Source organism: Chrysemys picta, chromosome 7, assembly GCF_011386835.1.
Source record: "Chrysemys picta bellii isolate R12L10 chromosome 7, ASM1138683v2, whole genome shotgun sequence".
In the NCBI taxonomy this organism is placed as follows: Eukaryota; Metazoa; Chordata; order Testudines; family Emydidae; genus Chrysemys; species Chrysemys picta.
The window spans coordinates 98,741,626-98,754,836 of NC_088797.1; the positions used below are offsets into that span (position 1 = coordinate 98,741,626).

Below are 13,211 nucleotides of genomic sequence, written 5' to 3' on the forward strand. Positions count from 1 at the left end.
TTTGCTCTTTAGTAGAGTAGGACAGGTCTGAGGTGAATGATTCAACTTGTATACACTTTCTTCACACAAAAATAAAATCAAGCAGTCTTGATTAAGAAGGATTTGTAAAAACTATAATAATCCCATTATCAATTTAATATGAGCCTGGAAGATTATTTTAAAAATGTTGGCTATAAAGAAGAATCACCAAGTGCTGCTATCATATAACTTAAATAAATGGAATACCTATTGCTCACAGAATCATAGATTTTAAAGCCCGAAGGGATCTTTATGATATTCTAGTCTGACCTCATCTATAACAGAGGCCATAGAATTTCATTCAGTGGTACTTGCATCCAGCTCATAACTTCTGGTTGAGCCAGAGAATAATTTTTAGAAAGATATCCAATCTTGGTTTAAAGACTTCAGGTAATTGCGAATCCATATGTCCCTAGGTAAATTGTTCCGGTGGTTAATTACCCTGACTCTGTGTGTGTGTGTGTGTGTGTGTGTGTGTGTGTGTGTGTGTGTGTGTTTTAAAAAAATAAAAAAAAAGGTTTATTTTTTGTCTGAATTCACTTTAGCTTCAGTTTGAAGCTGTTTATTATGCCCTTATATTAAGAGAATTCTCGCCTCCCATCCCCCATAGGCACTTATAGACTATGATCAAGTGTCCTCTTTGTAAAACTAAATAGAACTACTTGTTAATTCAGATATTCTTGGTATGCAGGAAGACTCATGTGGGTTTAAAGGAATTTTTAGTAGGTAATCTGGCTGATTTTTTCAGCTTCAAGGCAGGACTGATTTGGTTTCTTCATTCCTAAACTCTTCTTGACTCTTTAAGATGATTCTTAAGTGAGCTTTTTGAACATTATGGATAGTTCCTAAAACACTGAGTTGTGATTGGGGCAGATGTTTGTATATAGTCCCTGATCCATTAAAACTCTTAAGGTTACTGTGTTTTCCATAATAGTCTCTTATCCAAGTCCTGACCAGTACTAATACTGCTTAGATTGCCAACATAGATCATTCAGGTTTATTCCACAATATACAGCATGTGTTGACCAAGCAGGAATTTTTTATGGAGACCAGAACAAGCTTCTAGAAATATCAAAACAAATGTGTACATTTTGAAAGATTGTCGGGAGAAACCGAGAGAGCGCTAGGGCTAGGAAGAAATATACAAGTAGAAAGGTTTCAGAGTGGTAGCCGTGTTAGTCTGTATCAGCAAAAACAACAAGGAGTCCTTGTGGCACAAGTAGAAAGGATACTACAGCATTAACTTAAAGAAAAAATTCAATGGAGAAAACATCTGTTTTTTCCACAGTATGGTTCAAAATACAAAGTGATTAGTAGATAAAATGTTGTGCAAAAAAGGAAAGCACCATATCTGAGGTAATGATGCCTAATAGAAAAGTAAAGGTGGATGAAGCCAGTAAGAGAGAGGTGGAAATCATTGGGCTGTGTTTATGAAAAATCTAGGATAGTGGCCTCCCTCCAAGCCAAAGGGGGAGAAACCACCCTCTGCTTCCTGGTGGGCAGAGCCAGGCTGGGCCTGCCCCTTGTGCCAGAAACTGAGAGGTGGGACAGGAAGTATAAGAGGAGGGGCCTCCGGCTTAGTTGGGCCAGAGCCAGTAAAGGAGACAGCCAGATGTCTCTAGTCTGCTGTAGGCCTCCAGCTGTGCTACCGAGTCAGGTAGCACCTTGACCCTAGAGGAGACTGAGTGCAGAGAGGAGCTGCTGGAACTTTCAACTGCCATTTACCCAGAGAAGACTGAGTGTGGAGAAGAGCTGCTAGGATTGCTAGCTGCCGAATACTCCAAGGAGAGATGGAGGACCCTTGGACCATGTAGCCCAGTCCCAGACTGTGGTAGGAAGTAGCCCAGGGAAACCAGACTTGAGTCAGATTTGCTGTTAGAACACGAGTTAGGGATCCCACTGAAATACACTGCTGACCCAGTGGTGGAGCCCTCCATCACTGTCAGGGCCCTGGGCTGGGACCCGATGGAGTAGGGTGGGTCCAGGTCCCCCTACCACCTGCTTCCAACCCTCCTCTTCCTCTCCCTGCATGGGGTGGCAGCCTCCCCACCTGAGGCTGAATGGCCTGTTTGCCTGCGGTCTGCCCAGCCAGAATGCTGAGCCCTAGACTGCTTACTGCTCTTCCTTGCCCGTGGACCAGAGGCCCCAAGACTGTTTACTGTTCTGCCCTGCCCAGAGAGCCAGATCCCCATAGACTGGGCAGGACAGAGTGACAAGCAGAGTGCCAGAGCCTTTAAACTGCTTAGTGTCCTACCCCACCCAAAGGGCTGGGGCCCTAGCCCAGTGATTTGCTAATTCCCCTGCTACTTGACTGATCACTGTGACATAGTGAGGCAGAGTGGCCTCCCTCTGAGCCAGATGGGAAAGGATGACTGCCAACCCAGTACAAGAATGATGAAAGAAAGACCTAGATGATATCAGAAAATGTCAACAAGAGACTTGGTAACTAACAGGGGCACCAAGGAGGAGATGGTGGTGGTGGTGATGATTGAAGAATATATCACTTAGAAGTAAGATTTTCAAGGCAGGAACTATGTCTTCCTTTTTTTTGTGAACAGGGTGTAGCACACTGTGGGTTCTAGTGAGATGCAAACAATAAATAATAATATTTAAGCACACCAAAATATCACTCGTAAAGGCTATGAATTGGTTCTAGTCTAAAGCCATTTAAAACTGTATCAAATCTATCTGAAGGTATTGTATAGTATTTTATTTTACTTTCCTATTATATGTTTGGATGCTATAAGCAATTATTCTGACAAACATAAGATGTTGTTCTTTGTTCTGTATTTCTTACACTACAAGGGCATGGAAAGTTAAGATAAGATTATATTTTACCTAAATGGGAGCATATAAATGGAAATCCAGTATCTTCCTCCATATCCATTTGAACTCTCTATAAGCATGGTATACTAAATGGTTTCCAGGGTTTTGACACATTACTCTTCTCTGCAAAAAGGTTGTTCAAGGCATTCCATTAGTGAACCTTTTGTGTGTTCGCAAAATGCCACTCCATCTAACCTTAACAAAATTCAGTGGCAGCCTGCTCCTTTCTTTGAATTGAATTAAAATCAACTAGTTATCAAGATCAGTGATGATATGACATGGTCATTAAAGTGAAATAAAGAGGTCCCAAAAATATACTCTACATGTAACTCAAAGTATTGCACGTGTTGTCCTCATGGAAAAATATCATCTGAGTTGTCAATTACATTATCCTTTAATCAATATTATTCATGTTCCATAATAATGCTATACCAGTAATGGTGACTTGGAATTTAGATATTTTTTTTAAATAAGCAAACCCCAACAATATAAGATTAATTGAATAGTAAGAAACACTGATCAACTTTATACAAGTTTAGTTTAACAAGAATTGAATACATATTTAAATATTCTGCCTTTTATATTCTTAAGGCTTGCCTCCATATCAGCACAGATGATTAGGACAGTCCCTATTACTGTGTGCTCAATCCTGCAAGGTGCTGTGCACTCTGGCCCCAATCTAGAAAAGCACTTGAGCACATGCTTAACTTTAAATCTTGACGTCTCAATGGGACTATGCGCATGCTTAAAATTAAGCAGCGCATAAGTGCTCTGCTGGATTGGGACCAGAGTCCTCAGCAGCAGCAATGTCATTTGCTATTGAGCAAAGGGGGCAGTTGCCCCCTCCCCTCCCAGACTTTGGTATGCTCCTTCCACAGACTTTTCACAGATCCATATACTCCATTATGTTTTCCACTTTTTACCCCCCACCCCGACTTTGGATGTGATCCTTAGGAAAGCAATAATTGCCTAGTTTTTCTCATTTTGTGGTGCTGTTTGGGACAGAGAATATTCTGTGTGGCTGGCATAACTCTGCCCCACCACCCAGAATTTTTCTGAAATTAGATCCCCTACTCAGCACCTTGCACAATCAAGCCCCATATGCACTAGTTATACAGTGCCAGAAACTCCCATATCAATTCCATGGATGAAATCCTGACCCTCTTTAATTGATGGCACAATTCTCATTGGCTTCAATGGAGACAGGATGTCACCCCTTATACACTTTCCTGAGTGTTTGTGCATAATGCATAATCTTAAACATTTATTTGTCTTAAACACATTATGCAAAATTTGAACTTAATAAGTTATTTTCCTATTTTGAGGAAGGAACAACCAACAAGTGTAGAATGAAATAAACTCTCTGGTAAATATTGTAGAGGGAAATTAAGCTGAGAGTCTCCCAGTAGTGATTTGACTGTGCAAAAAAGATGATAAATCCAATGAGAGTTAATTTGATGGGGAATCTGGAACACTGGTATGACAGTAACTTGTACCTTCCACAACAGAAGTTGGTCCAATAAAATATATTAGCTTTCCTACCTTGTCTCTCTAATAACCATCATAATAATTATATTCTTTTTATGTAGTGTTTTTATATTAGCCCTAAACACTCTAACATCATGTATGATAAAGCATTTTAATAAGTGCCCTATGCTTGGCCAAACAGTAGAAAAAATAAATGTACTCATGGAACTTTAGAGGCAAGTACAGTATAGTTGCCTGAGCATGTTGAGCTATTAGCCCAAATTAGAGTTGCTAACTCTGACTGAAGCTATTCTGGGAGTTCCCCCCTCTCCCCCGCCCGAGCATGACATAATGTCATTTCCTTAAAATATCCTATTAATCTCCTGGATTGCTTTCAGTAGTGTCCGGGAGCTAGATGCCAATTCCAGGAGACTCCAGGCCAATCCTGGAGGGTGGGTAACCCTAGCCCAAATTGCTGCATGGAGGTGTGGAGGGGCAGAGATTACTATGTCAATGCATAGGTCATAATGACAATAATGGAGAAATGGTTTCAGCCTGAAGGCCTGTCTGGAGGTGAGGAAAGGAACAAGGTTCTTACCCTCTCGATTCCCTACACAAAACATGATTATTTTGTTGTGCAAGAATGATTTTCCTCTAATGACACTCTTAGGGAGACAATATGGACTGGTGGCTAGGGCACTGGATGGGAGTAAGGAGGCCTCCTCTTTATTCCTGGCTCTTCACTGGCTGGTATGTATGACATTGGGCAAGTCATCTTACCTCTCTGGGTCTCACTTTCCACTTCTCTAAAATTGGGAAAGTAATTGCCTCCCTGAATAGCATTTTGAGACATTTAAATGAAAATTGCTATATAAAAGCTCTGTATATAATTATAGTTTGCAGTGTTGAAATTATGTTGGTCCCATGATACAAGAGAGACAAGGTGTGTGAGGTAATACCTTTTATTGGACCAACTTCTTTGGTGAAAGAGACAAGCCTTCGAGCTCCACGGAGTTGGTGTGACCTGAAAATGAGCTTTGTGGAGCTCGAAAGCTTGTCTCTTTCGCCAAGAGAAGTTGGTCCAATGTTACCTCTCCCGCCATCTCTCTCTGTATAATTATAATAATTTACAATATAATGGATTCCGTCTTACAGCATAAGTGAAAATCTGTTGCATGGAATATTTTTAAATTATTTTAACTTCTCAAGGTTTGAACTGCTGTTCTGACTTTGTACCTAGACTCATGCTTTATTTGAAATTTCTTTTAAAATCATTTCCACCTTCTTAAGAGATTTTGACTTAGTTTGTGCAGTCACTGCACAATAGTTGCATTATCGTAAGTTAGTCTGCTTGTCAAATGTAAAACTGATTTTCATTTCCTTATAGCTCTTTGCTGCATCTACTCTAGCATCTTGCCTGTCAATCATATGATTTCCTGTCATATGGATGCTAGTTGACATGCCTGTCAGCCATATCAATTCTTACAAATATTCCAGGTTTAAGGAAATCTGGTTCAATTTTACGAAACACTGTAGGAGAAAAGAGTATTTGGTTAAATCATAACACTAGCTCCCACACATTTAAAATGGAAATCTTTCGTCTTGGATATTTCCAATTTTCAGACACATTGTGCGACAATTATTTCACATTGTTTGTTTCCTAGAGCTCTGTCACTTACTTTTGAATGAGTCATTTCCCCACAGTTTCATTGACTTGATTGCCTTGAAGCTTAAATGTGATTTAGGAGGAAAAATTCTCTTTGCAGTGTGCCAGAGGAACTTGGACCTCAGCTGGGAATAATGCAAAACTGAAACTCACACCTGAATTATATCATAATATATGGAAGTTCCATACTATACACTGTATGACATACAGAATATTGACTATGAATGCACCAAGAGTGTAATTCGCTTATCTTGCATAATGTTTAAGTAACAAGACTCTCTCTGGAAGAAATGCTGGTAGACTGGGGAGGTAAAATCTACTCCTCCAACACAGGGCCAGGAGTCAGGGCTGCAGTAAATTGCACTCCATCCAGTTGCTGCTACTACAGGCTAATGAGCTGGAGCAGTGATTCCAGCTCTTCTGTACTAAATGCACAGGTTTGAGGGCCACTAGATCTGTTGCCAATACAGATTGCATGACTTCTGACCCTTTACCTGCCCAATCACAGATCTTTGAGATGGCCTCGGCAGCGACTATGCAGAGATGTGCAAGCAAGCCTGGTGGCAGTGTTTAAACTGGGATGAACACTTCATGCTGGTTCTACACTCCACAGGTGAACTTCACCCTCACATAAGTCACTGCACCTCAAATGCTTTAAAAATCTAAAGATGACTTCCATTATATCTTGTTCTTTACTTGCTAACACCAGTCAAGCTCTGACTTCAACAGGAACATTACTGGGCCCTTATTTAGCACAAGTATAGTTATTTTAATCTCCAAAACTCATTTATAAATATTTTTGTTAATCCTCCCAAAAGACCTAGAGAGAGGTGTCAGGTTCTAGTTCATGATTATTAATCCCTGTTATGTCAAATTACTTTGATATGTTGGCCTTTAACATTTACACCACAGTATGAACTTATCAAAATGAATCAAGCTTGAGGGTGTACAGGGCAAGCTGGACACTTGGATTTAAGTAAAGAAAGACAAGAGACCATCACATAAGAAAATAATTTTTTTTTCTCCAAATAACATTTCCTGTTAAACTGATTAACATGGGAGTCGGGACTTGACTCTAGAATCTTTATTCACCATGGTAAACAATCATATGAGTAGTCCCATTAAGGTTGAACTATTCTGTTAAAACAAAACAAACATTTTAAATAGAAGAAATGTCCTACATATAGATATTTTATGTCTCTCATAATAGGGAGGAATACAATTACCTATAATCACACTTTTTGTTAATTCAAAATGTTTCATCAAAATCTAAAGAATGTTAGTCTACAGCAGGTAGATTGGCAAGTTTATCAGCTGTTACTGCTCTGGATTCATAATATATACTATTATATCCTGATTATGATTTCCTCCTTCTTTTCTAAGGTTTGAAGAGAGAGATTTAACATCTCAAGTTACCAGAAGCATCTGTATTATCTAGTTTGAACAACAGAAGAAATACATCAAATACTGTAAATTATTGCTTAACAAAGAACAGTGACAGGTCTGATAAAAGAAATAGATTCCATTTTTCTTATATTTGAAGAAACATTGCTATCATTTTATCCTGCAAACTCTTCTTATAATGCAGCAAAAATATTCTCTTTGAAAGTAAGGCTGAAATTCAACAGGATCTTTACTGTTTTATTCTTCCTATGTATTCTTGCTAGGGGTAAGAAGATTGGACATGATGTCGATTTTCTGATCAGCAGTCCGGGGCTAGGACAAGAAGAAGAAGAAGTTTTACATAAAGTGATTGACTTATGGAAAAAGCAGGTATGAAGCAAATAATATTTGGATACAAAAGAATTTTGTTAACAGCACTGGATTCAGCACTGTAAGCTGATGTAGAGATAGGTGATGAGTGCCTTAGAAATGATTATGTTACTAATATTTAACTCTCCAGGAAGGATTTGAATATTAGATGGTGCAGGTGCCTCAAACTATTTTAGCTCAATAAATATGGTCCCTTGGGAATAATCAATCTGCTACTTCTCCTTACATTCATTACTAGTAAAAATATCACTATAAATTTAATTTCTGTACTGTTCAAAGGGATTGATTACAAGTCAGGCACCTTCTTTGTTGTCTTTCATATGAAATGTAATAGTATTTGTATTTGGAGGACATATTGCTTTCAGAGTCACTTTTCTTGGCATTAAATTGGAAATCATTTTGCTTCCTGTAAAAGGGAAACTCTCTTTGTGAGGTAAATTGTCAAAAGCCCAGAAGCTAAGTAAGATCAGCTTTCAGTTCAAGTGGTAGAGAGAGGATAATTTCAAATTAGTTCTGGAATTCTATGTATTTTTCAGTGTGTTAATGAGGAACATACATCAAACGATTCAATAGTTTGGAAATGCTTCCAAACAGATACCTGTGAAGGTGGTCCAGAACTTTTGAGCCGACCAAACGCTATCTTACCAACTTTCTCAGTAGATCCTGGATCCTTCTCCATGGGCACACAACACAGCCATAGCTCCCTTCCTCCAGTCAGCTTCCAATCTCTGAAGAAGTTCCAAGCCTCCCTTCTGAGGCCTGGGCTTCCACCTTACTTATGCTTAGTATACTTATTGGGACAGATCCTCAGCAAGTGTAAATTGCCTTAACTCCATTGAAGTCTGTGGAAGATCTGCTGAGGATCTGTGCTGTTATTATTGATGTTATTTATTTAAAGCTTCTTTCATGGGGACCCCACTCACTTCATACAGGGCAAAGTACACTGTCTTCTGGGCAGCTGTCTTTAGACTTCAAATAGGAGCAGTGGGAGGGCTCTCCAGAACTATATAGCTCAGGGGTAGGAAACCTATGGCACGTGTGCCGAAGGCAGCACGCGAACTGATTTTCAGTGGCACTCACACTACCCGGGTCCTGGCCACCAGTCCGGGGGGCTCTGCATTTTAATTTAATTTTAAATTAAGCTTCTAAACATTTTGAAACCTTATTTACTTTACTTACAACAATAGTTTAGTTATATATTATAGACTTCTAGAAAGAGACCTTCTAAAAATGTTAAAATGTATAACTGGCACACGAAACCTTAAATTAGAGTGAATAAATGAAGACTCGGCACACCACTTCTGAAAGGTTGCCGACCCCTGATATAGCTAATGCCAGATTGAAAAATGTGCCCTGCCTCCAGCTGGGGTAAGAGTCTGTACACTGTGAGTGCAGCACTTCATCCCCCCAGGAAACTTCCCACAGTACCCCTCTTATACTCGTGGGAGCAATGCTTATAATCAAAGGAATCAGTCAGCCACACAAGCGGGCAGTGCAATTCACCTTGTACTGCTTTATTTAAACTAAGGGATAGGGAACTGAAAATAGAAAGCTGTTTAAAAAAGAGAGAGAGAAAACTAGGCAGATGAAGCAGCGGGAAGAAGAGAGAGGACGGTAAGTAAAGAAAGGAGAAGGGGTTGATAAATGGATCAGGTTTCAGTTGGAGAAGACATGAGAGCGAAGAAATGGAGGAACGGCAGTTAGAGGTGGTGGTGGAGGAAGGGTGTAAGGTGGCAAAAAGAGCTAAGCCTAAATATACTGGGGATCGGTTTAAGTGATAGGCAGAGTCCCCTTCTTCCCCCCTGCCCCCAAACAAAGAATCCCTGTTTATAGTATATAAATCTGCTGCTCGCACTGCTGGTTATGCTGCTTGAACTCAGTGCTATGTCACTTCTAATATGTATCTTCCTACTGTCAATGCTGGAGAAACTGGCTGCCAACAAAATCAAAATGCAAAAACAAAGAGGAATTATACTCCTCCTGCCTTTTTTATTACCTTAGATTTATTTAAAAAAAAATTGTAAAGCACTTTTATACTTTTTGACAGTAAACCTGTCTGCCTCCTTGCTGCTTTCCCACTTTTGTGCTACTGCTTCAAAGCTCAGATGCATCAAAGAACGTCACTAAGGTCATGATGTTGACTTGCTTTCAACTGCTTTTAGTGAAAGATTCTGCAATGTTTAACTTGTAAACTATGGAAAAACTAATTTAAATAGTTTAGAAGGAGCTTTTTCTTAGTTGAAAAGTTTAGTGTTGCAGAATCTTTCTACTGAAAGCTGATAGAAAAACTAAGTGGGTAAGTCAACAACACCATATTGCTCTTTGATGCAGCAGCATCAAGGATAAGTGGGTCTAGAAACAGAAGATATGTCTCCTCTGAGCTTCAAAATGGAATGGTAAAATGGAAAAGCTGCAATGCGGTAGACAAGTTATCTTTTAATAGTTCAGTAATGCTTTAAAGATGAAGTAAGTGTGCTTCAAAGGCCATGTAAAATGACTTCCCCTGTGGGCTGCAGTTTGGAAGTCTCCTGGCCAGTAGTTTCTTAGCCATATGTGTCAATACAACTTTTTAATGCATCTGCAGTATATAGTGTTTTCTATTTTTATTTTTTGTTAGAAGCATATCTAAATACATTTTTCTTTATGTTGTTAAATATATACCTGTGACATAGCAGAGATAACATTGCTGTAAGGATTTTAACGTTTGCATTCTCTCACTTAACATTTTTAACTGTACACACTTAACACTGCATTAGCACAGCTTGGCATTAATTTCCTTGTGGGTTTTTTTAAGAAAGACAAAGAATAACCAGCCTGTGCTGAATAATCTTAGCATTTAAATGGTCCAAATCAGACTCTGACATTCACACCTCATTGAGGGGAATGGATGGGAGAGGAGAGGTCTCATTGAGGTGAATGGCAGGGAGCTAAATAACAGGGCTAAGCTCAGTACTGGAGACTGTTCTATGCAGATCTGATTTAAAAGGGCAGCAACACATTTATTACCTGTGACGGCTGTATCCTGGCAATGGAAAAAAAATAGTTTGAAATGAAAGTTCAGAATTTGCAAAAACAACGTGTAACTTTCCCATACCAATAATTTTCTCCCGCTCTTGAAGATAAGGCTGTGGATTTTTGCTCTGTGTGTGTGTGTGTGTGTGTGTGTGTGTGTGTGTGTGTGTACAGCTGACAATTACAGTCTCTGTCATGCAAACTGTTTTAGAGCAGACTAAACAGCAGCACTTGTGCCTTTCAGGCTTTTAAAGAAGAACGTATTGTCAATCCTCAGCTGGTATAAACTGGCATAGTTTATCTTCAATAGAATGATGCCAATTTCCACCACCTGAGAATCATGTCTATGTGATGTCACAAATGGGATTGGACTTCATTTAGCCCTGCTTAAAATTAATCTACAGAAGTGATAAATTTATTATTGTCCCCAAACTTCTACCACCCTGAATGTGATTATGGATTTACTCCAAAATGAGCACTTCTTTTGAAGTGCTAAAAAACCTGTTTTATTTTGTTTTGTGTTTGTTTTTTAAGTGTGGTATTATTTTTTTAAGTAGGAAAATTGTTCTACCTGTCCTCCAACTCCAACCTTCCACAAAATCCGCACTTGGTTTCGACAGTGCTGCAAATCTGTGTGATAAAATGTCTATGTTAATCTTCATTTAAAAATCTAAATCTGTAAATAGGACTAAAGAAATGTACAGAATGTAGGTCAAAGAACTGGTGTTTGCAGAAGGCTGCAGATGCACTAATTTATATGGTGTAATGTAAATGTGCTGTTTTAAACCAGCAATATCCAGAGCTTTACTAGAGCTTCATGGCTGACTGCACACTCTAACAGTCTTTTGTTTGAACCTAGAGAAGTGCTGTTTCAGCTGCATTTTATGGAACAATGGCAATGTCCAGCACCTAATCAAATTAAGTTAATTGGAAACATTATGCCAGTGGATGTGTCCTGGGCCTTGATTCCTATTTAAAAGCGGCATTCTGGCTTTTAAGTCAGATTTCAGGTGCTTGTGGAAGTCAGCACTTGTATAATTGTTGCCTAATTCCCCCTTTTATTTATGTTAGAGTAGCTATTTGCAGCATGGTACATCTTTACATTTTCTTCCTTTTAACTTTTACAAATTGCCAAGCCATTTAACTATGGAAAAGCAATAAATAATCCATAGATGTGTAGTCCTGAAATAGCCTCCTAGTCACACTTACTATCCAACACTATCTGTGGATACTTAGTATATAATTACTGGAGGACATAGCCCAATCAACAAGGGAAAAGGCAGAGCTCCAGTACTGAATTACAGCTCTACAATTGCATGATGGAAACCAAAGTGAGCTAAGAAATGTTTTCTAGAAATGTCTAACATGAAAATAGGGAGCAGAAGATCCGACAAGAAACATCCTTCCCTTAAATTACAGGCAGTAGCTGTACTCACAGGACATTTCCCATCTTTCAAAACAGCTTGGGAGCTCTCTATTAGAGAAAAGAACAGGAGTACTTGTGGCACCTTAGAGACTAACAAATTTATTTGAGCATAAGCTTTCGTGGGCTACAGCCCACTTCATCAGATGCATAGACTGGAACATACAGCAAGAAGATATTTATACATACAGAGAACATGAAAAGGTGCAAGTAGCCATACCAACTGTAAGAAGCCAATCAATTGAGATGAGCTATCATTAGCAGGAGAAAAAAAAACTTTTGAAGTGATAATCAAGATGGCCCATAGAAGGTGTGAGGATACTTAACATGGGGAAATATTCAATTAGGGTAATGACCCAACCATTCCCAGTCTCTGTTCAAACCTAAGTTAATGGTATCCAAAGAGAGATTGCTGAACTTGAATTAATATGCAAATTAGATACCCTCACACCTTCTATGGGCCATCTTGATTATCACTTCAAGATGGATAATAAATAGGGATGAATGGAAACTAAAACTAAATGAAAATCTATGGAGAAGGTCAGAAATAATATGACAATGGAGGTCACTGCTAGAAAGAAAAAGATGATGAAATGGGGGATATGGGATGATCACAGGACAAAGCAACTTAAAAACCAAACTAGTGCCAAGAACACTAGAATTCTGGGCATTCGTCGGAGTGTTTTCGGGTCGTGGAAGGTGTCTCAGAAAATGAAATTACTGATAACTGGGCCCGATTGTAAAAGATGACCTGATGTGTATAATGCATTGCTATAGTAGTATAGGTCTTGCACCATCTTCTTTCTGAAAACCGATAGGTCTGGGCACTGTCCATCTCCTAGACTGACAGCTCTGTTTGGAATTTGTCAGCCAGGATTATACCCTAAACAATGCAGACTTATTCAGTCTTCCCAGATGTATGACATATGGGGATGCACCAACAATCCCCACATAGGTAGTCTCTCCTGACATCAACTCCAAAATGTTTGGGTTGGGGATGGTAGGGGCAGAGTAGCAAACATTGCC

At 39.2% G+C, this 13,211-nt stretch overlaps 1 protein-coding gene across 1 annotated transcript in view; it reads left to right on the forward strand.

The window, feature by feature from the left end:
- Positions 1 to 13,211, forward strand: part of DNTT (DNA nucleotidylexotransferase) — a 155,343-nt gene that overhangs the window by 105,054 nt on the left and 37,078 nt on the right. The window contains exon 8 of the mRNA XM_065552112.1: positions 7,645 to 7,750. Coding sequence (XP_065408184.1) covers positions 7,645 to 7,750 — 106 coding nt within the window. The remainder of the gene's footprint in view (positions 1 to 7,644; positions 7,751 to 13,211) is intronic.